The sequence below is a fragment of the Oncorhynchus masou genome, chromosome 32 (assembly GCF_036934945.1).
Source record: "Oncorhynchus masou masou isolate Uvic2021 chromosome 32, UVic_Omas_1.1, whole genome shotgun sequence".
NCBI classification, from domain to species: Eukaryota; Metazoa; Chordata; class Actinopteri; order Salmoniformes; family Salmonidae; genus Oncorhynchus; species Oncorhynchus masou.
Genome location: NC_088243.1, coordinates 16,913,551 through 16,941,448, shown reverse-complemented (window position 1 = coordinate 16,941,448; position 27,898 = coordinate 16,913,551). Strand labels below are relative to the sequence as shown.

The following is a 27,898-nucleotide window of genomic DNA, read 5'->3' as shown; positions in this document are numbered from 1 at the left end:
TTCATTATTAGATTTTATTTCAAGGCATCTTCCTTTCTCTTCCGTCAACATCCTAAACGTAACGGTTATTGACCCCATATAAAAACATGAGAAATATCTTTACAAAAAACAACTATCGTTCTCAAAGTGGAAAAACTTCATTATTTACATGGCCTATTATTTTAAAAAAATGGAGTTTATATATATATTTTTTTTTTTACAGAAATTCAATCTACACTATATGGTTCTAACCAACAGTTCTTGATGCAGTTTAACAAGATGGTTGGCTTTTACTTCTGCAAGCTTTACCTCTGAGCAACATAAAAATTATTACAGCAACGACAGCTTTCATTTCCCCCAATTCAACCACAAATACACAAATTCTTTCAAATGGCACCCTATTCCCTATATAGTACACTACTTTAGATCAGGGCCCTGGTCAAAAGTAGTGCACTATATAGGAAATAGGGTGCCATTTGGGACGTATCCAGTCATTTTTTTACTAATATTATAGTGAATGTCAGGGTCTAATTATTACATACATCACTGAAGGGAAGCTGCTCTTAGAAAAAAAGTCACAAGCGCTGCATATTCAATTACCTGTCCATTACGATAATATTTATCAAGGTTTTTCTATGTTGAGATGTGCATGTCTGCATTGCAAACTGAGTGGTTAGTAGTTAGTGTAGAAAAACGTGTGCCATAAAAAAATATATAATTACAGATGAAATGTTCCTTAAAGGTGAAGTAACTACAAACATGAAGAAACAGAGATCTCCCACTCCAATATGGAGACAGGATTTTTTCAGAGGCCCTATACACACACACAACATTACAGTACTATGAACAGAACTGGCATCCGTACAATTAGATGTCTGTCTACAAATCCTCTTGCTCTGATAGAACAAATAATATACTCTAAGGTCTCGAACACACCAATAGTGTTTGTCTGCTGAGAGTACTTGTGAACCGAGTGCAAACCGGTTTTACATATAGAAACATGCGAAGACGTCAACATCGCGCTGAACAACAAGCTGTAAACGAAAGATCTACATTCGGTGCGATGTGTGTAACCCATAAAGGCAGAACATACTGGACACCCTTAAATGTACCAAGGTCCTGGCAGCTTACTATACCAGAATATTCATTGCATCTCCTCTTTAAAATGAGGGAAAGAAAAGCAACAGTTCAGAGCCTGTATTTATAGTGTCTTACACATGCGTTGATCTAGGATCAGATCCATGTGAGCTTATTCATTATGATCTAAAAGGTTAAACTGATTCTAGATCTGTACTCTTATTCTGAGACACTTCTAGATAGGAGATTTGAACAGAAAAACAAACAAAAACTCCTGACTGTCAGAACAGTGTCATGTCAGTCTTTCCGATACGCCCCGTTAGGTAGTGTTGCTTCTAAAACAAAACAAAATCACTTTTTTTCACAAGGATATCCTAATTGGTTTAGCCAGAAGGGTCATATCCATTACGTCACATTGTAGAGAAATGCTTTGCAGCAGAAAACAAACGTTTCTCATTGGACAAGTTGAAGTAGTCTCACCCCATTTCAGTCAGGTTTGGTCAGTTTGGTGCCGAATGAATACGACCTATGTGAATGGGGGTATTGAGGAGAGATGGCTACAATGTCGACCTTGGCCTAAGTGAGTTGGTTCTCAGTTCTATGTCTGAGGGTTGCTCTTTAGTCATCGTGGGTCTAGTCTTGGCATGGGCCTCAACTGCAGCAGCAGTGGCGGGGTCAGTGCTTATTGCAGTGCATCTTGACCTTTTGTAGTGCATGCTTTTGCTTGTTGGCTGTGCCCGTTGACAGCAGGAGCAGAAACAGCCTCTGATGGTTTCAGGTTGGATCCAAAACCAACTTTAAGGTCCTCTACCTGTGGTATTGGCAGACCTGGGCCTTTGGAAGTCTTTTCATGGCCCTTGTCCTCATTCAGTCTCAGGAACAAGGGGCTAAGGGAGCGCTCGTCATCTCCATCTCCGATGATCGCCTTCTCTGTCTTTGGTGGTAGTAGCACCCTGTCTGTCTGAGGTGTGGGTACCCTCACGGTCCCCATCTGCCTAGGCTCGGTGTGTGGTATGCAGGAGACCACTGGAGGACCTCTGGGGCTGCTGTTGTTGTCTGTGGTAATCTGCTGGTTAAGGATGAAGATCTCGTTGAGGACAGATGTCAGGCTCTCGTCTTCACTATCACCATCTTTGTTGTCTTCGTCCTCCTCAGAGGTTCCATCTGTGTCGTTGATCCCTACACTGTCTACAGCGTGGTCCAGCTGCTTCCCCAGAACCTCTCCGTACTCCAACCCACTGCCCCTACCCTTCACTGGGGCTGGCCTCCTCTGAGCTCCCCCTGACACACCTGGAGCTGACTGGTTCTGTCGGGCTTTAACCAATGAAACGGCATCGGCGAAATTAGGAACTGAAAAATAGGAAACATATGCAACTTTGTTTGTGTCAATGGCATCACATTCAGCCAACTCAAATCAGATTTAAAGATTTCTACATTGAAGTGGTAAAAACATCTGTGGGAAGTTACCTCCCCTTTTGCTGTCATTAAAAGTTGGAGTGAGAGAAATGGGTTTGGACATTGAGGGGATAATGATGGTGACCGAAGCGACACCTAAAAAGAAAAGTGAGAAATTGAAGAAAAATCCAAATCAAATCAGGAAACATTTCAATGCAACTATGTGTCAGTGCAGTGTGCCTTGAGTCACTACAAGCCTACCTGGTGTTTGAGACTGTTGCATTTCGATTCCAGCGACGCGTCCTCCCGGCAGCAGAGAACGGGCAGACTGCATGGCGATCACCTGCTCAGGTGTGATCACTCCACCCACTAAAGACAGCATTCGAGGAGGGAGAAACCCAGCATGAACTGGTGGGGAAGCTGTTGGGGAGGCAGAAAAAAAAGGATCTAAATGATTAATTTCTTCACATGAAAGTTCAGTCTCTAGACCAGCAGTCTGTCTTATTGAAGTCAACCTGGCCCATTGGGTGCTGATACAGTAACAGGGTCAGAGGGACGGGAGGCTCACCTGGGGCAGGCTGTATTTTTCTGCCATACAGGATGTTAGGTCTGGTCCTTTCACGCGGCGAACGCCAAGTTGAGGGGTGGTTACTGGAAGGTGGTGTGATGGGACTTGTCTTGGGTCGTTGGGATGCAGGCTTTTGGGGGATAGAGTGGGGGACTGAGGTGGCTACGACCTTTAACTTGAGGCTGGGGGCCAGGGACTTTGGCTTAGGCTGTCGAGTGCTCCTGAGTGAAATTGTTTTATCGGGTGAGACCGATGAGGACGGCCCTCTCCACTTCCTTTTGAACACCATGTCCTTCTGTTTGGTTGAGATGTCCTGTAGTTTCCTGATGATGAGCTCCTCTGTCTTTCCTGTTGAGAGAACACAGGCCAGTGTTATAGGAAGGAGAGACGAATAGGAGACGAGAGAAGGGGGGTGAAATGTAAGGCCCATTACCAGATTTCTTTGAGATTTTCTTAATATCACCAGCTCTCTCCCTGGTCAGCCCGCTCTTCAGTTTTTCAAGGCGCTCGCATTTGTCTCTCAGGTCAAGGACTTGTTTTCGGTCCTGTTAAATAACAGAGACAATACTTTATATTTCCTGAAGAGATTCTTTACTAAATACAAATATGTCTGTGCTGTGATTTCACTGTCCATGGTTACAATTTGCAGTGTTCTTGGTTCAATGTTACCATTAGCACTCGGACTTGCACAACCCATACGAGAGACAAGGCTGTGCTGCGCTTCAGAACATGACGACCCAGCACCAACTAATGTTTTCATCCTCGGGAAGGAAAGACTAAGTGTGCATCCCAAATGGCACCCTATTCCCTAGTGCAAAAGTTTTGACCAGGCCCCATAAGGCCAATAACAAGTCAGTAATATTTAGTTGACTATTTCATTGACCTTGTTTGTGACATACCGTACCTCCCAGAACTGCATAATTGAAGGAAGGCATTAAACGGTTGTTTATGTCTTTGTAATAACATCGAGGGGGGGACATACTCTTAATTTGGGTCCTGTTTCTCCTTCCACTTCTTTAGCGTATTTTGCCTTCAGTTGTGAAGTGGTGCTCTTCTGTGCATTGTCTTCCACACTCTCAATGTCTACAGCCTCCTCCTCCTCTATGCTTTCTTGAACATCCTGAAAGACAGATGAGTCATAGTTAAAAAACAAAGAAAAACATGATTCTCAAGAGAAAACGAATAGATTTTAATAGACAGAAACCGAACTGTGTTGTATAATTAAGCAATAAGGGACGAGGGGATGTGGCATTTGGCCAATATACTACGGCTAAGGGCTGTACTTATGCACGACGCAAGGAGTGCCTGGACACAGCCTTTAGCCGGGGCGAACAGCCCTTAGCCGGGGCATATTGGCCATATACCACAAACCCCTGAGATGACTTATTGCTATTATAAACTGGTTACCAATGTAATTAGAGCGGTAAAAATACATGTTTTGTCATACACGTGGTATACGGTCTGTTATAAGCTGGGTGGTTCGAGCCCTGAATGCTGATTGGCTGACAGACGTGGTATATCAGATGGTAAACCACAGGTAAGACAAAAAATCGCATTTGTAATCAGTTTATAATAGCAGTAAGGCACCTCGGGGGCTTGTGATATATGGCCAATATACAACGGCTAAGAGCTGTATCAAGGAACTCCGTGTTGCATTGTGCATAAGAACAGCCCTTAGCCGTGGTATATTGGCCATATACACCACACCCCCTTGGGCCTTATTGCTTAAATATACCACAGACAATCAGCATTCAGGACTCGAACCACCCAGTTTATAATGAGGTTTAACAGTTCTTACACGGATGTTAATGACGTCCCCTTTAACGTTGTTGTCATCGTCATCGGAAGAATCCTCTGTCTCGTCCGAGGAGTTGTCCGTTTTCTCCTCCTCTGTGTCCTCCAGAAGGTCCACCACCTCCATCACCGCTTCCCTGTCCTCCTCCGTGTCCTCCAGAAGGTCTACCACCTCCATCACCGCTTCCCTGTCCTCCTCCGTGTCCTCCAGAAGGTCTACCACCTCCATCACCTCCTCTCTGTCCTCCTCCTCCTTCTCTGCATTCACTCCTCCCATGTGCCTTGGTCTCGACCTGGCCTCACTGCAGGTCAAGACAGCTGAAGAGGACGAGACAGCAGAGGAGTCTTTGGGAACTCCTTCCATATTCCTGTTGACGAGTAGCTCCTCACTCTTCTGCTGGGAACAAACATACTGGATGTTCCTCAGGATCTGCTTCTCAGACTCTCCTGTAGAGGGAAAGATGTTGGTTGAATGTTTGTTGAATGCTGAAATGTTACAGCAGTGTCCATTATTACCAGTTAACTGGGACATCTTCTTGACATAAGCTGCTCTCTCCAGGGTCAGTGAAGTCCTTAGCTTCTCCATGTCGTTACTTTTCCTAGTCAGGATTTGGATCTCCTCTGTCGCCTGATAACATACGTTTATTTTAGTTAACTTTTTAATCGATTGACAGATGCTTCAACAAAACAAAGACCGACCACATTAAAATATACAAATACCTTGTCTGAGTCCTAAATGGCACCCTATTCCCTACATAGGGCTCTGATCAAAAGTAGTACACTATATAGGGAATAGGGTGCCATTTTGGACACACACATTAATTAAAGGAATAATTAAATTGAACAAAATGAGCAATGGTTTGGATAAAGTTAAAGTAAACAAAAACGTTAAGAAAAAGTTAACCATCCCTTTATAGGTGCTTACTTCTTTAAGGATATACACTTTCGCAGCTTTTTGGTCAAGTTTCATTGTCTCTCTCAGCCGCTGGAAGCACCCATGGAGCTCAAAACGGCGATGCCTCTCGTCCACGTTATGCTCCAGCTGTTTCTACAGAATGCAACAGGATGAAGCTCTATCATGGAGTCTTGGAGACTTGAATATGAAAACTAAGGCACAATGGCGCTATGGTTGAGGTACAGAACAGACTGTTTACACATAAATTATTTAGACCTCAGCCCCACACAAATAGACAAACAAACAAAGAAAGAAACAGACTACTACTGTTTAGTCTAAAAACTAGAAAATATGAGATTTAGGTAACTAGTCTCAAAACAGACATGTTGTATGAAGTTAAAAGGGTTCTTACACTGATGACGTCGATGAGCTCCTCTTTATTAACACTTGAATCGTCAGAATCGGTCTCATCAGATGAGTTGTCTGTCTTCTCATCCGTATCATCCAAATCGTACTCATCCTCCACCATCTTCCTCTTCGGTCTTCCTGTCCATGTCTGGTAGGGGTCATCAACATGAACCATCTTAGTAAGGAGATTGGAGTCTGCTGTGGAGGTGTTATCTTTGATCCCTGTCGTTGTGACCTGGGTTATAGGGGGTTTTGGGGGAGGCTGCAGCACTATAACCACCTCAGGCTGGATATTAGGGTCTAAATTGCAGTGAGCTGGGGAGATAGCATCAGCTGTTATACATTTAAACTGGGGTCCTTTAGGGGGTTTTGTGGATTTAGGAGGCGTTTTGGTTTTCTGGAAAGGCCGCATCCAACTACACACCTCAGAGGCTACACTAGAGGTCACTGTGGTGATATTGTCAGCTTTGACACCTGTGTTCTTAACCGTTTTTGTGGGGGATTTGACAGTAATTACTGTGGTTTCCGGGTGAGGCTGCAGCACAGTAACACCCCCTACTACAGGCATCACCTTGGAGGAGTCCTGGGCTGGCACCACCGGACACTTGATGATGATGGGCTTCTTGTTGACTGTCTGAGGAACAATCTCCAAGGTGAACGTCCCACCATTTGTCACGGTGGGGGAGAGACTAACGTAACCAGGGGTGGTTTTAGGGGCGGTGATAGTGGTGTTGGATGCAGTCTGGGTCTTTGGGAAAGTGACAAGGGGGACAGTACTGATGGTGGAAGCACAGCTACCAGGGCCCTTGCTCTCCAATGTGGTGAGAGAGGAGGTGGAGCTGTTCATGGTGGTCAAGCATTCAGGCATGGTTAAAATGATCATCCCACCTGAAAATAAAAAAGAATAAAGTTCAGCTGTAGCGAGGTTTCCATCCAATTTGCGACAGATTTTCATCTGAATATTCTAAAATGAGCATTTTCCCATCAGAGATGTTTCCGTCAAATTGACTTGTTGTGGATAGACGTCTGTGCATAATGACATAGTGCACATAAAAATAACTTGAGGTTGGCTTCCCGACTGCATTGCAGTGCTTGAGGCATCACTACAGACCAGGGTTCGATCCCAGGCTGTGTTATTGGGCTCTAGCGGCCGGACACCTGCAGGATGACTTTGGTCATCAGTTGAACGATGTTTCCTCTGACACATTGGTGCAGCTGGCTTCCGGGTTAAGCGGGCAGGTGTTAAGGAGCGCGGTTTGGTGGGTCATGTTCTGGAGGACACATGACTCGACTTGTGCCTCTCCCGGGCACATTGGGGAATTGCTGCGATGAGACAAGATCATAATTGGATCGTAATTGGATATCACGAAAATTGGGGAGAAAAAGGGGTTAAATCGGATTTTCAAATCTACTGATGGTTTTGTCACTAAATGTTTTGTGTACAGTCGTGGCCAAAAGTTGAGAATGACAAATATTAATTTTCACAAAAGTCTGCTGCTTCAGTGTCTTTAGATATTTTTGTCAGATGTTACTATGGAATACTGAAGTATAATTACAAGCATTTCATAAGTGTAAAAGGCTTTTTTATTGACAATTACATGAAGTTGATGCAAAGAGTCAATATTTGCAGTGTTGACCCTTCTTTTTCAAGACCTCTGCAATCCGACCCTGGCATGCTGTCAATTAACCTCTGGGCCACATCCTGACTGATGGCAGCCCATTCTTGCCTAATCAATGCTTGGAGTTTGTCAGAATTTGTGGGTTTTTGTTTGTCCACCCCCATCTTTAGGATTTTCCTGGCCATGGACCCAAAATATTGATGTTTAGTTCCCTGAGCCACTTAGTTATCACTTCTGCCTTATGGCAAGGTGCTCCATCACGCTGGAAAAGGCATTGTTTGTCACCAAACTGTTCCTGGATGGTTGGGAGAAGTTGCTCTCGGAGGATGTGTTGGTATCATTTAATTTTTTTTTTTTTTTTACCTCCTTTTCTCCCCAATTTCATGGTATCCAATAGTAGCTACTATCTTGTCTCATCGCTACAACTCCAGAAAGTTACGCATCCTCCGATACACAACCCAACCAAGCCGCACTGCTTCTTAACACAGCGCGCATCAAACCAGGAAGCCAGCCGCACCATGTGTCGGAGGAAACACTGTGCACCTGGCGACCTGGTTAGCGCACACTGCGCCCGGCCCCCACAGGAGTTGCTGGTGCGCGATGAGACAAGGATATCCCTACCGGCCAAACCCTCCCTAACCCGGACAACGCTAGGCCAAGTGTGCGTCGTCCCACGGACCTCCCGGGTGTGGCCGGTTAAAACAGAGCCTGGGCGCGAACCCAGAGTCTTAGCGCCCTTAACCACTGCGCCACCCGGGAGGCCCTTGGTACCATTCTTTATTCATGGCTGTGTTCTTAGAAGAAATTGTGAGTGAGCCCACTCCCTTGGCTGAGAAGCAACCACACACATGAATGGTCTCAGGATGCTTTACTGTTGGCATGACACAGGACTAATGGTAGCGCTCACCTTGTCTTCTCTGGACAAGCTTTTTTTCCGGATGCCCCAAACAATCGGAAAGGGGATTCATCAGAGAAAATTACTTTACCCCAGTCCTCAGCAGTCCAATCCCTGTACCTTTTGCAGAATATCAGTCTGTCCCTGATGTTTTTCCTGGAGAGAAGTGGCTTCTTTGCTGCCCTTCTTGACACCAGGCCATCCTCCAAAAGTCTTCGCCTCACTGTGCATGCAGATGCACTCACCTGCCTGCTGTCATTCCTGAGCAAGCTCTGTATTGGTGGTGCCCCGATCCCGCAGCTGAATCAACTTTAGGAGATGGTCCTGGCGCTCGCTGGACTTTCTTGGGCGCCCTGAAGTCTTCTTCACAACAATTGAACCGCTCTCTTGATGATCCAATAACTGGTTGATTTAGGTGCAATCTTGCTGGCAGCAATATCCTTGCCCGTGAAGCCCTTTTGTGCAAAGCAATGATGACAGCACGTGTTTCCTTGCAGGTAACCATGGTTGACAGAGGAAGAACAATGATTCCAAGCACCCCCCTCCTTTTGAAGCTTCCAGTCTGTTATTCGAACTCAATCAGCATGACAGAGTGATCTCCAGCCTTCTCCTCGTCAACACTCATACCTGTGTTAACGAGAGAATCACTGACATGATGTCAGCTGGTCCTTTTGTGGCAGGGCTGAAATGCAGTGGAAATGTTTTTTGGGGGGATTCAGTTCATTTGCATGGCAAAGAGGGACTTTGCAATTAATTGCAATTCATCTGATCACTCTTCATAACATTCTGGAGTATATGCAAATTGCCATCATATCAACTGAGGCAGCAGATTAGTGAAAATTAATATTTGTGTCATTCTTAAAACTTTTGGCCATGACTGTATATAGTGAATGTGCCCACTCTGGCATTGGCACGTACTCTAGCCAACAGCTTGCAGATACAGTGCGGGTATGGCCTACATGAGATTATTATGGAAAAAATGTATTTCTCCAACAGCAGCCAAGCATCATTTCACCAGAATAAGGCCCTCAATATTTATTGGAAAGGAGCATCAAGCTCATCACTGTTCACTTTCACCACCCTCTGTCCAAGAAATAAGTCAATTTCTTATTTCATCCGTATCCTAATACACTGCATGCTAAACAAAAACAGTATGTATTTAAGCAACATTCATTCATTGGAGATTACTTATTATACATGGGAATCCTTGATCAGTCTTCCTAAAATGTCCAAGTCATTGTTTCATAACATAGTCATCAACATAGTCAGTCATGCATGTGAAAGAGCAGCAATGCCGTGGTATGAATATAATCAACTGTCCGACACTCACCCTTGTTGTGCATGACGAGGTTGGGGTTAAGGGCCTTCAGCTGGCTGAGGGCAACCAGCTGAATCAGCTGTCCCTTGGGGTTCTTGTATAGGGTGTTCGCTGAGGTGTTCCTTACCGGCTGCAGCACCATTCTCTGACCCGACGCGAGAGGGGTCAGGGACATGATAGGGGTCAGGGATGTGAGAGGAGACGGCATTCTGACAGAGGTACTGGTCCCTGGGACAGAGAGCATCGGGGGACTGGTAACCACTTCACTGATGGGGAACGCATTTTGGGGTGATACGTTTGCTCCTGTAAACAAAGTGGGGGGGTTTTCATTAATGATGGAAAACATGGGCATAACCATGAAACTACGTTCAACCCCCCAAAAAACACCAATCCTCATATCACATCACACAGTGATGATGCCAGTGTGACAGTGAAGCACGAGACGCAGCATCAACCCAGGATGAGATGGACAGGGAAGGCTATAGACAGGCAGGGGTTACAGGATGAAGGTCACCACCAATGTCCCCTCTCATTTTTCTACTGGTCTGCTGAGCTCAAACTTGAACGTTGTGAAAATTCTATGCAACTTCCGGCGCGTTTACTGTGAACACTGGGGCTGTAACCGCTTTTCGTTACAGTTTTAACAGTGGTCAAGTAGGTTTCTGTGGCTATTCGATCATAATTAAGGCCTACCCGAGTGACCTACCATCAAAAAACAATGGAGAAAATGCATCCCACAACATTTTAACATGGAAATAGCTGTTCTATCAGCCTACAGTAGCAGCCAATGTGTGGTATTCAATGTAGGCCTACATTCCATGAGACTTTGAGAAAAAAAACAAGCTGGGCTTGACATTAACCTGTTTATTCACTTGTCCTAAAGTCAAGGACGTGACTAAAAATGTTGTTGTGTTATTTGATGCAAGAACCATCGCCCCAAACCAACATTACAGAGAATCACGCAAATTATGCTACCCTCTGCCTATTGGCTACATAGCTTATTTAAGCCTGTCTCAAAATACAACACTGTCCCTTCAAGACAAAAAAAAGCTCTTTACCTGACTCATTTTTCAAAGATGTCTATAAATGCAAAAATGTTGTGCTCTTGTAGGAAGCAATAACTCCCCCATGTTGCTACACGTAGCTCTCTATTTGATCTCAAAACAAGCACATCTACTAACATGCTCATGCTGTAAACATTGTCCAGTTCAAAGTAAATGGCACAGATCCATATATGGCAATGGTCTATTTGCATATAGGCCTACTACAGCACTGATTGGTTATGGCGCACAAGTCTGTGTTGAGTATGAGTCGTACCTGTCAATGCAATAGAATCCTACTCCAATGTGTTCTGCCTACAACAAAACCTCTTGCATAGTTTTTATTTTATTTTTATTGAATATTTAAAATTATGCAGTGAAGCCACTAAACATCTTCAGCACACTCTAATGTACTTGTTCTCTTGCTCAACTATGCACCGGGGCCTCCCACTCCTCTTTCTATTCTGGTTAGAGTCACTGTTCTGTGAAGGGGGTAGTACACAGCATTGAACGAGATCTTCAGTTTCTTTGCAACCAAAACAAATGGTCTATTGATTCTGTATCCTCACAACAAAACCTGCAGATTTGCGATGATTGTATGCCCCAAATATTCAACATTTTGTTGGTGGCAAGAATTCTGTACAATCATTTTAGCTGAAAAGCACGAAGTCTTGCATAGTTTGTTTTGTTTCTGTATATTGCCTTGAACGTGGCTAATATTTAGTTGATTCGATCACAATTCCCACAGTAAAGGGAAACGTTGATGTGTTAACTAACGGGGAAAACTCTAGAAAGTAGAGTGAAGTTCAATCTCGTGCTTCTCTGCGCCATGATGATATTTCTTCTGCGTTGCAGTCCCAGGAAAGCTCATTGATCACCACCGCCTGTGGGAGGCTGAGGAGTAATGGGATGACCTGGTTGGCCTAGTTACAGCTACAGTGGTGCTGAACTGACTGGGTGTGTACCTTTAGAATATCTTGGTGCTGAGGGGGCCTTGGAGCTAACAGACACTGCAGATACCAGGGCTGCGGCGCCACCCCTCACATGAGGTGTTTTGGGTGGGTAGACCATGGTGACAACCTGAATCCGCACAGCAGCAGCAGTCACTGTGTTCTGCTCCATCTGAGCCCCCTGAGAGAGACAGGCACCTGGGTTCACTACAACCAGAGAGGAAGAGGGGAGAGTTAGTGTCTGAACACTGCCCAGAAACTGAGGTGGAACAGTAGTTACAGGCAGCCTCTGCTGTGAGGAGCTGATCTGGTTGACTACAAAGAGTGTGAAGACCTTTCCCACTGGGGGGCAGGTTAGTCACTGTGGAGTAGAGATGGAGGTAGCAGTTCAGTCTCCCACACTTGTCTTTCACAATGGACTGACTATTATTCAGTTATATGAATCAGAATTCAATGTCTCTGAGGGGTGGAGGGAGATTTCAGCGCAACAAACTTACATTAAAATACAGTAGTATGATAAACTAAGTTAAAAAAAAAACACTACAAAGAGTGGTTCTCACCAATGAAGTTGGGGCCAGCAGCAACTGGCATGGTAGAGGGAACACTTGTGGTAACCATGGTGGTAGGAGTGGCTGCCAGTTGGGCTGGTTGTCTCGTAGAGGACTTTGTATCTGTGGCACCTTTAGGAGTTTCTGAGGGGTGTTTTTGTGATGGGACGGAGGAGGAGGCCGCCATAGACCGCTTTAGACAGGCAGGCCTTCGGAACTTGCCCGTGAGGTAAGCAGCAAGACGGTTGACTGGGTGCATGGCTCCCATCATGCCCAGTTGTATCTTGGCATGGGGGTAGGACCTGCCATTCACCTAAAGACACACAGGGGGAAATACTGTGTAGCAATGGACTGTGTGTCTGTCCTCAGAGCTAGATAGAGTTAGTCTCAAATGGCACCCTATTCCCTATGTAATGCACTACTTCTGACCAGAGCCTTGTGCACTACAGTTGTCGCAGGTTCAAATACCCGAGCCAACAAGGTGAGAAATCTGTCAATGTGCCCTTGAGCAAAGCACTTAACCCTAATTGTTACAGAGGCGCTGTACTACTATGGCTGACCCGGTAAAACAACACATATTACTGCACTTATCCGGTGCATGTGACCATAATGTGTGATGTGATGTGACCATGCATGTGACCATGTATTTTTATTTGCATTTCATAGGGAATAGGATGCCATTCCACATCAATAACTGAAGGAAAATTAACTGATTATTGGATTTGTTTTGGGGGAAACTAAGTAATTACAATGCTTACCGTGATACATTTCTGGTCTGAGATTTCTGGCAGCTTCAGGTTGCCAGTAAGGAGGCCAGCAGGAGAAATTCCTGTTAAGAAAGGCAGGCCCTGCCATTTCAGATCCTTTCTACGCCCCACAGCCTTGTTGTCTACTTCCTCCGCGACAGCTACTTCCTCCGCGACAGCTACTTCCTCCGCGACAGCTACTTCCTCCGCGACAGCTACTTCCTCCGCGACAGCTACTTCCTCCGCGACAGCTACTTCCTCCGCGACAGCTACTTCCTCCGCGACAGCTACTTCCTCCGCGACAGCTACTTCCTCCGCGACAGCTACTTCCTCCGCGACAGCTACTTCCTCCGCGACAGGTACTTCCTCCGCGACAGGTACTTCCTCCGCGACAGGTACTTCCTCCGCGACAGGTACTTCCTCCGCGACAGGTACTTCCTCCGCGACAGGTACTTCCTCCGCGACAGGTACTTCCTCCGCGACAGGTACTTCCTCCGCGACAGGTACTTCCTCCGCGACAGGTACTTCCTCCGCGACAGGTACTTCCTCCACTTTATCCTCCTCTCTCTGCTCTTCCATTAGTTCTTCTTCATCTTCCTCTCCCATCCATTCCTCCTCACCGTTCTCCTCCTCCACTTCGTCCGGTCTCGGGACCTGAGAGATGAGTACCTTGTAGTGGACGAAGCAGCCTTTGCCATCATTTCTCAGGGTCTGAGACACAGGTTTTATAAGGTAACCTTTGACCCAGAAGGGTTTCCTGAGGTGGTCCTTGGCCATGTGCTCACACACAATTCTCAGCACCAGGTTCCTATCCGCCAGGCTCCTCCACTTACACTTAGATATAATCTCCAGGCGCTTGGAGGGCTCTGTGTACTTGGGACCATGGCAGGACAATGACTTCCCTGACATACTGGAAGGGTTCACTACATCAAGAGAAAGTCAACAGCCATTAGAAATGCATTTCAGGGTAGGCTATGATTTTTGGAAGCAACCAATTACTGATGTGTTTCACTGACTGATAAATATACTCTCAGACAGACACTGATGTTTGGGGTTATAAAAAATCATGTGGTCAAATTTGACTCATTTAACTTACCTGGTGCAGAGTCTATTGGTTTGCAGTGATTGTCAATGGCCTCAGGTCGGTTTGTGCTCTTGCTTTGAAAGACACGCACTCTGGCACATGTCATGGTCCCGCCTTCCTCTCTCACCGGAGAAAAATACACCTTTAGAAAAGGCAGGGGGTGAGAATATTCATCACATTTTTACAGGGGTATATCTAACACGTATGGATAGATAGACACCCTTTTACGACTCACCACTGAAGGTTCTTCCTGTAGTGGAAGATGTGGTAGGTAGACAGGTGTTGGGGCGTGGACGGGCTCCGGGTCCGTCTCTCCATCCGTCTTTCTCCACAACATTCTCACACGCGGAGCAGGTTCTGATACCGTCTCAGCTTCCCTGAGAGCTGAATTTGGAAATTAATGCAAAATGTCATTTTCTACAATATTAAGATGGAAACACTTTGTGACGTATTTAACCTAATCTAATGTAGTGTAGCAAAATTGTTTTATATGGAAACTTTTTTTTACTGTTCATAGAACAATGTTTTATTCTGCGGTTTTCTAAACGAAAGGACACTCACTATATGCCATCCTCATCCTCTTCCACTTTCTCCTCCGCTTCTTGGACAGGCCCTCCTCTGACGCATTAGAATCTGGTCCTTCTAAGTTCTTGAGGACGACCACCTTCTGCCTGAGGCAGCTGCAGCCAAAGATGCACTCAATCTTTCCACAGTGGATAATACGACGGTCCTGTGCCAGGCTGGCACACACACAGCCCAATCGGCAGAATGCTTTGAGGCAGGGAGGAGCACTGCGCTTTATGATCCTGATAGGAGCTGTAGGGTTCTCACAAACAAAGCCCTGAAGATAAAAGTAAAATATGACGGTTCTGTGCCAGGCTGGCACACACACAGCCCAGCCGGCAGAACGCATTGAGGCAGGGAGGAGCCCTGCACTGTTAGTGCTAGCGTGGCACATTTCTCAGGGATACCATCGTAGAGTTGGTATAACACACTCACAAAATCAGCTTATTAAAAACAAGATCGAAACTACAAATGTACAACAACACGTCTTTGCTCCTTTATGTGAGACCACACAAATGAGTCAATAAGCATATGTAATGGTGTAGAGGTGTAACTGATCTTACCGTTGAGGTGAAGAGGGAGGTGAGGGCGACCGTCGCCCTCTCGTTTGCGATGCAGGTCCGATGCTTGCCCTCCCAGACAACCCCATCCTCCAAATCCCTTTGTCGGAGCAGGGCCTTGGTCAGCCCAGGAAACACGACCTTGGTCTTGGCCACAGGCTGTGGCTCTGGGTCCGAGTCATCCTCTTCCACAGGAGCCAGTTCAGCGGGAGGTGGCTCTTCTACCTCTGGCCTGGACACAGGAGCGTCATGGGCTGGTGGAGGTCTCCTTTTTATAGTTTCAATTGTGTCATCGTGGGTGATGGGGGCGCCATGATCCATCATTAGCGGTTTTGGCTCAGTTGGCAATGGTGTTGGGGTTGTTGCAGAAGTTAGTTTCGTTCTGTTCTGCTTTGAACATGGTTGTTTTTGTTGCCTTTTCTCCGATTTTTTAAGTCCTTTGGATGTGGGGGGCAGTCTGGGTTTTTTGGATGGTGGGACAAAGGTGGAAGAAAGTGCCGGTGCCTGTTTCTTCAGCACACTGTCTAGGGTTCGGACGTAGCTGGTGCTCTTGGTGGGTAGCTGGTAGACCACAGGGGTGACGACGGTGGTCTGGGTGAAACTCGCAGCGCGCTCGTCAATGAGTTTACCTTCGTTAGCCAGGTACTCATCCAACATGTCACTGCAGAAGGCCGACAAGTTCTTTGGGACCACTTCTGAACTTGGGCAACCTTTAAAGCAAAAACATTTTGAATCCGCACGACACAGTAAATTGTATAGGGCTACATAGTATAGAAAACACAAGAGGGGATATAGCTGAGGCTCTTTACTGTTAAGCCTTCGTAAAAACATCAAACGTGTCCCCTCTGATTTTGCCACCGTTAAAGCACCATGCAACATTTCAGACAAAATCAAGGTCAAAGGTTACAACTGCTGATGTGAATGGAGTCTTGAGGATTTGCTTATCAAATCAGAGAAGACATGTAGGATTTTAATGTAAATATTACCTTCAGGCTTAGAGGATGATGGCGAGTTCGAGGGGACAAACTTATCTCTCCAGCCTTTGATTTGAGTGAAGTCTGTGGTCTTGCCTGTCCTGGAAACAAAGGGGACTGAACCACCTGGGGGAAAAAAGGTATGACAATTAACACTTGCTATTTTCAACATGTATTAAATTATTCTAATAAAACCCTTAACAGGTTACTTAAAAATATACCCGACAAATTTGAACAAAACAGAAACTCCAACATAAAATAACTACTAACTTGGAGAAGATGCCAACCCTGGAGAGTTTGGTTCTGGACATAAAAAGGGTGGGGGTAGAGGTAGACGAACACCTAGGTACTGCAGGTCAATGACCAGAGTGGGATCCAGTAAACTCATCTTCAGTCCAACTTCAAACACAGATGACAGATAAGCAATCTTCAAGCATAGACTATGCATCATACTAAAGCATTCTACCATCATGAGTAAGATTAAACATCACATGATCACAGTCATGAAAATCACAGTGGGACACGAGTCACATGCTAGTGTGCAAGGAAGTTATTGACAATAAAAAAGTATATACGCTGTCATTTACAGACATTTATTTGTCTTACCTTCTTGCAACACAGGATGAATGACCTGTCGATGCCTCATAACCTTTAGGTCACCCAAAAGAACCTTCTCGAAAGCTACTATTCTTTCCTCTGTGGTTTCTAGTCCTCCAACTGAAAGAGACAAATAGTTTCACTGCTTTAACAGGCGTCAGGTAACAGCAGCTTGGGAGCATGATGAATCAAATTGGTTGTTTTCTGTACCATTCTCTGTTGCCTCTGGGGGCTTCTGAGGTTGCGCAGTCATCGTCTCACAAAGTGCAGGCTCTCCCAGGTGGACATCAAGTGCTTCCTGTAATTTACAAGTCTTTATTTAAATATGACACTTTCCTTAAATCCAATGGATATAGCTAATGCTTTGTTACTTGTTGTGAACATGTATGAGCCCTTATGATGTGTTATTGCACAGCTTATAATATGCTGTACTTTTTTCATAATGCAATTTTTAGCCTAGGATAAACCGTGGACTGTTAGAAACATAACCAAAATAAGGATTTCCTTGCTATAGATCTCCCTCCCCCTAAAATAAGAACCAATGAAAAACAGGCGGTGTGGCATACCATGAAGTAACGGTAATAGTTAACTTGAAGGGGGTATACATAAGGCATTCAGAACACCTTTCACATAACAGTCTGGGAGTAGCAAAGGGTTAACAGCTAGTGACTGTGTGCATTGAGTCTTGTGTGTCTTCTCTCGTGATCTCTCAATTTGGCAGGATGACACTGGGTAAACAGCCCATGGAATTATGTCATTGAATAATGAACATTTCTTTGACAATATCTGTGAGAAGGAGGATTTGAAGTAAACAGAGTGCCTGGCCTAGAGCCAGTTCTGGCCAGGAGCACCAATTGTAAATGACATGATAGGCCTACACTGTGTTCTCTCCCAAGATAAGCCAAAAACATGTGCTCTTAGGGTAACATGTTACAAAGGTTCTTATGAATGATCTGTAACACTCATAAAGGTGTTATGAATGTAAGTAAAGTGTTACCAAAATAACTGACAAAAATACATTTGACTATTTACGCCGTACCTTGGAGGTGAAAGAGACGAACAGCTGCTCCTCAACTTCCTCCAGGTTGGGCTGCATGGCGACTTGTGTGGATCCATCAATCACTTGGAGTGAATCACCCGTGGCAGATTTCACTCCTTTCCTAGATCTCTTCTTAGATCTCAGGGGTTTATTTCTCTGGGTTGGCTGACTAGAACCAACAGGTAAAGTAGAACTAACTGGTATGCTAGGGGTACTTCGGACAGGAGGACATGGGACAGGAGGTGCCTCACTGCTGGGAAAGTCTTCAGTTATCTCAAGCTCTTCGGCGATGGAGAAAAAGTTAGTGAGGTCGGCCAGTGATGGGGTTGGTGACAATGGGTCAGGACCTAACAATGAAAAGGGAGACGATGAGGTAGTGTCCGAGGGAGATGGGGATAAGGCCGTGTCCAGAGCAAGTGAGTCAGGGTGAGAGGTAGAGAAAAATGAGGTTGCCTCAAAGGGTAATGGGTTAATGTGAGAGGAAGGCAACAATGGGATAGAGGGTATTGTTAAAAAAGGATCAGGAGCAGGTAGGCCTAAAAGTGATCCATGTGATGAAAATTCAGAGGATAGAACAAAAGGGTTAGGGGGCAGTAATCGTTCAAGGGCTGGGATTGAGGAGGCATGTACAGGTAAGGAGGGGGCGGCGGCTTCCGGTTTCAATGTAACAGGGGAACGTAAAGGGGGTTCAAGATCTGGTAATGGCGCAGGTGAGGATGGCTCAAAGCCACCTCGCGAAGGTCCAGGGGATGGTAACGAGGGGGTAAATTCAGGTTCCAAGTTGGCAAGACTAGTTGTTGATGACAGTGCTGGAGCAGTTGAGGGAGGGTCAGAGGTAAGTGATGATAAATCAGTCGCTAGGTTTAACGTGACAGGTACAGGGGGTGGCAATTCTTGGGCTGGTAACAATGGGTTAGGGAATGGTGATACTAAGACAGTTGCTGGCAAACAAGGGGTGGGGGATGATTGTGCAATGGATAAGGTCGGCTCAGGGACAAGAAACAAATGATCAGCGGTTGGTAAAACTGAGTCAGGTTCTGGTAACAATGAGTCTGTGGCAGGAACCAAAAAATCTGTGTTTGGGACTGAAATATCCATGGGTAGACCAACATAGTCTGTGGTTGGCCCAGTGGGGGCAATGACTGGAACAATGTGATTGATAGCTGGATCAGCAGGACCACTGGCTGGAACTACAGCATATCCAGTAGAATCCCTGGATGGACCAGTAGATCCCAAGGCTGGGCCAGTAGATTCCAAGGCTGGGCCAGTAGATTCCAAGGCTGGGCCAGTAGATCCCAAGGCTGGGCCAGTAGATCCCAAGGCTGGGCCAGTAGATTCCAAGGCTGGGCCAGTAGATTCCAAGGATGGGCCAGTAGATTTCAAGGCTGGGCCAGTAGATTCCAAGGCTGGGCCAGTAGATTCCAAGGCTGGGCCAGTAGATTCCAAGGCTGGGCCAGTAGATTCCAAGGCTGGGCCAGTAGATTCCAAGGCTGGGCCAGTAGATTCCAAGGCTGGGCCAGTAGATTCCAAGGATGGACCAGTAGATTTCAAGGCTGGGCCAGTAGATTCCAAGGCTGGGCCAGTAGATCCCAAGGCTGGGCCAGTAGATCCCAAGGCTGGGCCAGTAGATTCCAAGGCTGGGCCAGTAGATTTCAAGGCTGGACCAGTAGATTCCAAGGCTGGGCCAGTAGATTCCAAGGCTGGGCCAGTAGATCCCAAGGCTGGGCCAGTAGATACCAAGGCTGGGCCAGTAGATTCCAAGGCTGGGCCAGTAGATTCCAAGGTTGGGCCACTTGAGTCCATGGCTGGGCCAGTTTGATCGGTGGCTGGAATAACAGGATCGGTGGTTGGAACAGCAGAATATGGAGATGAAGACGAAGGCAATCCCGGGGGAGATTTCGGTTTGGTCCTAACAGATCTGGATTTTGACTTCAACTGTTGAAGGTAGAGTGCAAGAAGGGGCAAAGGCACAGGTTCCGGTCGTTTGTGTGGTTTTGCCTTCCCCTGCAGCTGTTCATCAAAACCTGTCATTTTTGCTTCAGAGCACACTGAGGAGCTCTGGCAAGCCTTTTGACTGTTTTCAACTTCATTTGCTGAATGGTCATTGATTGACACACGGGTCTTGACCGGTTCCTGGGATTGAGATGAATTGAAGAGGTCCTTGACACTGTCAATCACATTCCCATTGTGCAGTGTTCCCACCCTTTCAATAGTCTTCCCGGACAAGGCTTCAGGTTCAGAATTCTGGGAGAAATTGTCATTCACAGCTACTTCCACAACTTTGCCATTGGCAACCATGCCGTTAGTGTTTGTTTGCTCAACACTACAAGTTGTATTGGTTATCTCAACATTGCACCTTCGTATTTTCAGACGACACTCCCGAATCAGCTCAGGGAAGTTACTTTGGGGAGGACCTGTTGTACTGCTCAGAAGAGAAAGGTAAAAGATTAGAAGTGCATTTTAAAGTAAGAAGCAAGAATGCTAACATGTAGCTTACTGAACTTGAAAACTTACCAAGAATGGTATTCAGTGGACTCTGTGTTTCTGACTGACTTTTGTCCATGATCTGCTGCTGAAGTCTTTTGGGAGTTGTGTTTTCCACGCAAAGACTTTCGGGAATTTTTCACATAATTGCACACCTTGGGAGATATTGTTTCAACTTTCATCGTCTCATTGGAGGGACTTGATTTCTTGCAGGAGCTGGGTTTATCCATTTTGACTCCTGACTTTTCACTGTCTGCAAGTGTAACATTTTGAGCATCTGAGCTCAGGAGTCCTTGACCTACTGCTGAAGTGTCTTTAGGATTGCATTTTGACAAAGACAGATTACTTCTAAGAGAGTTGAATTCCTTGGCAGATGTGGTTTCTGCTTTTTTCAACTCATTGGAGGATCTTGATTTCAGCTTTGGAGTGCTTAAGCTGGGTCCATTAGCGTTGACTCCAGATTTGTCTCTGTCTACAGGTGTAACACGTTGAGCATCTTCACTGAGGACTCTCTGATCTACTGCGGATGTGCCTTTAGAGTTGTGTTTTGCCATCAAAGACTTCAGGTTATTCAGGCTTTTCCCAGGCTTGAGGTCATTGGTAGAACTGTTTGTGTCTTTTTTTGACTTATTGGAGGGAGTTGTTTGGACTCCGGACTTATCACTATCTGCAAGAATAACATTTTGGGCATTCGGAGCGAGAAGTCCTTGGCCTCCTGCTGAAGTATCTTTGGAAGTGCGTTTCCCCATCAAAGACTTAAGATTATTCAGGCTTTTCACAGACTTGAGCTCATTGGGCGATTGGGCTGAGTCTTTGTTCATCTCATTGGAGGGCCTTGATTTCAGCCTGGAGCTGGGTCCATCAGTTTTGACACCATCTGCAAGGGAAACATTTTGAGCATCAGGGCTCAGGAGTCCTTTATCTACTGTTGAAGTGACTTTAGATCTGCGTTTTGCCGCCATCAAAGATTTCAGGCCATTCAAGCCTTTCACAGGCTTGAGTTCATTGGGAGATCTGGTTTCTTCCTTCTTTGAGGGACTCATTTTCAGCTTTAGAGCCTGGGAGTTGGGTCCACTTGCAAAAGGGTTGAAGTCTGCTTTAAACTGAGACATGCGTACATTCTGGTAGGCTGTTACAGCAAAGAATTCAGTCTGGGGAAAGGTGAAGGTTATCACGTCAGGCCCATTGAGCTGAATATCCTCTGTAGCCGTTTCAGCTGAGACCAAATGCAGATGTGGTAAGTAGCGGTGCATTGGGTGCAAAATTACATTGCCCTCCTGGTCCATCGTGTTGTCAGTGAGCTTAAGCTTGTAGAATGACACTGGGTTCTGCATCCATTGGTGACCAGAGGATGGAGAGTCTGGATGGATGAAAACCCGTCTCAGCAAATGGGCCTCTGCCTTCCCACTCATTTGCCATTCTTGTCCAGTCCACTTGTAACGTTTGTTGTCCACAGGGTTGATATCCATGAGCAGAGTGTACTTCTGGAAGGGCTCCAAACCAGAGATGCGAAAGCGGCAATAAGGGAACATCCTCCGGCCTTGTTTGGTTATTATCATTTCGGTTTTGCATTTGAAAAACTCATTCCACATGTTGTTATTGTCCAACATCACCTTGATACCGCTGTAGGTGCTCTCTGGTGGTAAATTCTCTGGTTGGTTATTAGACCTGGCAGCAGAGTTCAATGTTGTAGCCATTTGACCAGTACCCATTGCAGAACCTGGAGTAGATGTTGCTGGAATGTTTGCTTCTTCATTGGCTACAACTGCACTTGCTTGCCCTGTGTTTAGGACACCAAAGAGGTCAGGGGGAGAGGCAGCTGAGGGCAGTGCTATGGGGGCATCAGCCCCCTCCTCATGAAGAACCATTATTCTCTCCTTCTTTTTGGCAGCCATGAACTTGTCAGTCCTTTTCGAGGGAAGAATGCCCTCTTACATCTGTCCTTCCATGTCTTCATTCAGCATCCTAAAAACAACAAAAAGAAAGCTATATTTCTTTCAACCAATTTTGCTCACTGGAATGCACTCTTTTGTATGAAATTCTCAGTACATTTGTTTACTTTGGAAATATCAAATTCATTACAAATGATTAATACTAGGCTAAATTTCTATACAATATAGTATGAAAATAAATGCATGCGTCATAGCAAAGATATTCGGTCATTATGCAACTAAGAAAAACTAATCAAAATGTATCAATAGATAATGAGCAATTGGCAACAAAGTTGAACACAAAAAATTAAGGTATCAAAGAACTGTAAATCACATTTGCAATTTAATAACCGATAACACATGAACATGCCTTTGATTAAACCCCCAGTTTACTACGAATAGCTATGGAAATTGATTGGGGATAGCCTAGCCAGCAGATTTCAACCCTACCATTACACTTGTTTACGCTGAGCTGCACTGGTGTCGGAACGCAATCATGGTTACATTAACACACTGTGGAGCCGGCACGAGATAAGGGTTGGAAAACATACCTCAATGCAGGGATGGCATATGCCATGCCACCGCACTCCAAAATGTAGCTTTATCCACAGTGATACATTGAAAATATATAAATACTGCAAGTTTTCCGGTAAACTGCCTACAGTGCCATATCCCGTCCCTGCATTGAGATTAGAGGTCGGCCGATTAATCGGCATTGGCGATAAATTAGGGCCGATTTCAAGTTTTCATAACAATCGGTAATCTGCATTTTTGGAAGCCGATTATGTCCGATTACATTGCACTCCACGAGGAGACTGCGTGGCAGGCTGACCACCTTTTACGCAAGTGCAGTAAGGAGCCACGGTAAATTGCTAGCTAGCATTAAACTTATCTTTTAAAAAAAATAATCAATCTTAACATAATCACTAGTTAACTACACATGGTTGATGATATTACTAGTTTAACGAGCTTGTCCTGCGTTGCAAATAATCAATGCGGTACCTGTAATTTACCAAATCACAGCCTACTTCGCCAAACGGGTGATGATTTAACAAGCGCATTCACAAAAAAGCACTGCCGTTGCACCAATGTACCTAACCATAAACAGCAATGCCTTTCTTAAAAAAAATACACAAGTATATTTTTTAAACCTGCATATTTAGTTAAAAGAAATTCATGTTAGCAGGCAATATTAATTAAGATAATTGTGTCACTTCTCTTGCATTCTGTGCAAGCAGAGTCCGGGTATATATATGCAGCAGTTTGGGCCGCCTGGCTCGTTGCAAACTGTGTGAAGACCATTTCTTCCTAACAAAGACCATAATAAATTTGCCAGAATGCTACATAATTATAACGTAACATTGAAGATTGCACAATGTAACAGCAATATTTAGACTTATGGATGCCACCCATTCGATAAAATACGGAACGGTTCCGTATTTCACTGAAAGAATAAACGTTTTGTTTTCAAAATTATAATTCCGGATTTGACCATATTAATGACCTAAGGCTCGTATTTCTGTGTGTTTATTATATTAAGTCTATGATTTGATAGAGCAGTCTGATTCAGTGGTGGTAGTCGGGCAGCAGGCTCGTAAGCATTCATTCAAACAGCACTTTCCTGCGTTTGCCAGCAGCTCTTAGCAATGCTTGAAGCACTGCGCTGTTTATGACTTCAAGCCTATCAACTCCGGAGATTAGGCTGGCAATACTAGTGTCTATAAGAACATCCAATAGTCAAAAGGTATATGAAATAAATGGTAGAGAGAGAAATAGTCCTATAATAACTACAACATAAAACTTCTTAACTGGGAATATTGAAGACTCATGATAAAAGGAACCACCAGCTTTCATATGTTCTCATGTTCTGAGCAAGGAACATAAACATTAGCTTTTTCACATGGCACATAGCACTTTTACTTTCTCCAACAGTGTTTTTGCATAATTTAAACCAAAAAAACATGTTTCATTATTTATTTGAGACCAAAGAGATTTCTATTTATGCATTATATTAAAACAAGTGTTCATTCAGTATTGTTGTAATTGGCATTATTACAAATATATATGAAAATAAAATTGCCCGATTAATCGATATCGGCGTTTTTTGGTCCTCCAATAATTGGCATTGAAGAATCATAATCGGTCAACCTCGAATTCCGACCCACGTCTCACGCCGGCTCCAGTGTCTTAATTTAACCATGGCCGTGTCCGAATACCCATACTAGCGTCCTAAATAGTAGGCCGTTTCAGTACAATTTTTTTGTAACATTTTGAAAATGTAGTATGCTTTTAGTATGAAGGAAATTTCAACATTTGGGAATTTCACACCCACAATGTATTCAAACTGGACAAAAGGAGGGCTTTGAGGTTTGAGAGTTCTTTGAAAGTAAACAAAAAACGAATTGAAGATGGCAAAGAAGATGAGCAATGAGTCTCCTGCAGTGTTCAAATGTAAGTTGTTTTGTCCTTAAAACTTCCTATGGCTTGGGGGCAGTATTCCAACGTCTGGATGAGAAGCGTGCTCAAAGTAAACTACCTGTTACTTAGTCCCAGAAGCTAGGATATGCATATAATTGGTAGATTTGGATAGGGAACACTCTAAAGTTTCCAAAACTGTTAAGATAATGCATGTGAGTATAACAGAACTGATATGGCAGATGAAAACCTGAGGAAAATTAATCCAGGAAGTGGGATTTCTTTTATGTGGGTATTTTCAATTGATGCCAATAGAGTATCTAATGGGTTAGGGCACAGATGGCAGTTCCTATGGCTTCCACTAGATGTCAACAGTCTTCAGACATCATTTCAGGCTTATTTATTGAAAAATGGAGAAGAATGAGACCAGTCAGTGGACTGAGGAAGAATGCAGAGCTGGTTTGCGTGCGCATCATTTTTTGCCCTTTCTATTGAATACTCTATTGTCCGGTTTAAATATTATTGATTACTTAGACAATTGACAACCTGAGGATTCATTTTAAACTTCGTTTGACATGTTTTGACGAACTTTACCGGTACTTTTAGTTTGTATTTGTCTGCATGTTTGGACCGCCTTTGAGCTAGTGGATTACTGAACAAAACGAGCCAACAAAATTGAGTTTTTGGGATATAAAAGAGGGACTTTGACTTTTGTAGTTGCTTTATTTGGTTGTAAAATGTTTGTATGCTTTGGTAAGCGGGGCGCTGTCCTCAGATAATCGCATGGTATGCTTTCGCTGTAAAGCCTTTTTGAAATCTGACAGAGCAGCAAGATTAACAAGAAGTTACTCTTTAAACCGATGTATAACACTAGTATTTTTTATGAATGTTTATTTTGACCATTTCTGTATTTTGAATTTGGCGCTCTGCAATTTCACCGGATGTTGTCGAGGTGGGTCGCTAGCGGAATGCCCGCACCAGAAGGGTTCAAATGATCACGACTATTTAATCATACATCTCTGAAAAACAGTTATTTGCAGCCTGCCATGCCTTTACTTTAGCTCAACAACATAGCTAACGTTACCTGAGTGCTTTAGTAGGACTTGATACGCTTGCGGTTGTTGAGCGATAACGTCATATTTAACCTAGCTAGCCAGTTATATATGTGAAGTCGTAGCAAAGTAGTAGACTTTGGCCATGGCAAACTGTTACTAAACTTTACATCATAAATAGTATGCAACAATGAGTACATACTATGCAGTGTAAGGGTGTGTTCATAATATCCCTCTGGAGTGCCAGAGTGTGCTCTGAGTGTTGGTAAATTCAGAGTTTTGCCCTCTCGGAGCGTACAAAGTGCACACTGGACACTCTGGGCGATGCGTAGGGTTGAGCCGAGCATTCTGAGTTCACAACGGCAGTCAAGCACCCAAGCTAACCAGCTAAAGTTGGCTAGCTTGCTAGCTACTTCCAGACACAAAGGAGAGAATACCTCACTGACCATTTTACTCACCCTAGCAGAGCTAGTTATGCTGTTTTCATGTTGTCTAGAGCGTTGGTGACTAACTGCGCTGCTTGCAACAATTTACTTTTTTCCCAACATTTACTGACACCAGTCATATTCAATGGGTTCAATTCATCAGTTATTCTGTGCTCTGGCACACTCTGACGAGAGCGCTCTGAAATGGAAGTAGACATCCAGAGTGAATTTACAAATGCACCCTAAGTATGTAGTACACGAGTACAGGTGTTCGGGCACATGATTGCATTCCGACCCCAGTGCAACTCAGTGTAAACAATTATAACTACAGGGTCGGAATCCGCTGACGAGGACATTATGTAGGCCTATTGAAGATGTATCCTCTCACATGGCCTGAAAAATCTCTAAGCGAAAATCATATTACTCACAAAATCTGATGTTGATATCACACAATATTTTGATCGAAAATGGAAACACTCTTTGGCAAACATGTCGCAGACACTAATTACTTTAATAATAGTTTATCTGGGTCAAGTTTAGATATTAAAATATCTGCCTACTGTTGGCTACTTCAACCTTTAACATAAGCGTTCAATAGGAATTTAAGAGATGTACTATGTTACTACTGGCAAAAACCTTTTCCATTTCAAAAACAACAATATATCGTTAAATCAAATACTTCTATAAGAGCGGCGGCCATTTTGCATTTCCACACGAGACAACACAAGTAAACAAACCAAACTGGCGGACCTACTGTATTGTGGTGGACCGTGGTAGCAACCATTGTGGTTTGGTGACAACACCAAGTGGTGGCAGGAATGTATGTCTGTTATCTTTCCCAACCTAAGTGGATTAAGGCGACGAATCTATATATTTCTCTGCCAATAGCCTCGATGCCGTGCACTGCGACGACTAAAAACGTGGCTCCGGACTGCAAGGCCTAAGCACGCAAGACTTGTAACAACATACCAGCGCGTGCACAACACGATAAAAATCAATTACGTGTGATTCCCAAGTCAATATGGTGGACTACTCCTCAGGCTAGAAAGAGAGGACTTGGCGCCTGCAAATTCATCTCGGTCTTTCTCGGCAGGATCGTGTGTTTTACTAAACACATGGTTTACCGTATGCACTTTTGAACAGATCAAAATATGCGATGGTAATTGTCGATTCTTTGTATAATCCTCTAGTTATTGTCCTTCGTTAAACTCGCATCTCCCAGCTGGAGGAAACATGCGTGCTGTAGAACAACGTCACTGCCCCCACTGAGGCACGTTCACGTCCTACTGCGCAGACTTTGCGCCATTGTGTCACATGATTCAAAACGGGAGGGAGAAAATGGATGCTGTGGTGGTACTGAACCGAACGCCGCCATGGGGTGGTCTGCAACTCCCCGCTTTTTGGTAGTGGACCTTCAACAAAGACGAAGGTTGGGGTAGAAAATATGATCTAAGGTATGAGTTAAACATGTCGATATGGTGTGCGCATGAGCGACTGTACAGTTGCAGCTGTGTAATGACGGACCATGCTCGTGGGCATGT

At 44.6% G+C, this 27,898-nt stretch overlaps 1 protein-coding gene across 4 annotated transcripts; it reads right to left on the bottom strand.

Annotated features, from left to right (window-relative positions):
- Positions 1 to 27,601, bottom strand: LOC135525632 (MAX gene-associated protein-like). 4 transcript variants are annotated; one of them, XM_064953371.1, is made up of 25 exons: positions 27,112 to 27,596; positions 20,565 to 22,499; positions 18,051 to 20,472; positions 17,222 to 17,309; positions 17,021 to 17,131; positions 16,685 to 16,813; positions 16,427 to 16,540; positions 15,444 to 16,150; positions 14,878 to 15,157; positions 14,552 to 14,700; positions 14,329 to 14,458; positions 13,245 to 14,155; positions 12,499 to 12,799; positions 11,954 to 12,145; positions 9,961 to 10,251; positions 6,121 to 7,004; positions 5,739 to 5,861; positions 5,330 to 5,441; positions 4,818 to 5,260; positions 4,002 to 4,139; positions 3,453 to 3,564; positions 3,020 to 3,367; positions 2,713 to 2,871; positions 2,524 to 2,607; positions 1 to 2,406 (listed from the first exon to the last, which is right to left on the bottom strand). In XM_064953371.1, the coding sequence occupies exons 2-25, from the start codon at positions 22,427 to 22,429 to the stop codon at positions 1,739 to 1,741; spliced, it is 10,761 nt and encodes a 3,586-aa protein (XP_064809443.1). In that variant the 5' UTR covers positions 22,430 to 22,499; positions 27,112 to 27,596; the 3' UTR covers positions 1 to 1,738. The 4 variants fall into 4 exon arrangements, with proteins under 4 accessions (XP_064809443.1, XP_064809444.1, XP_064809442.1 ...); XM_064953372.1 differs by having other exon boundaries at positions 4,818 to 5,441; positions 6,121 to 6,264; positions 6,688 to 7,004; XM_064953370.1 differs by having other exon boundaries at positions 4,818 to 5,441; positions 27,482 to 27,601.
- Between the last annotated feature and the right edge of the window lie 297 nt (positions 27,602 to 27,898).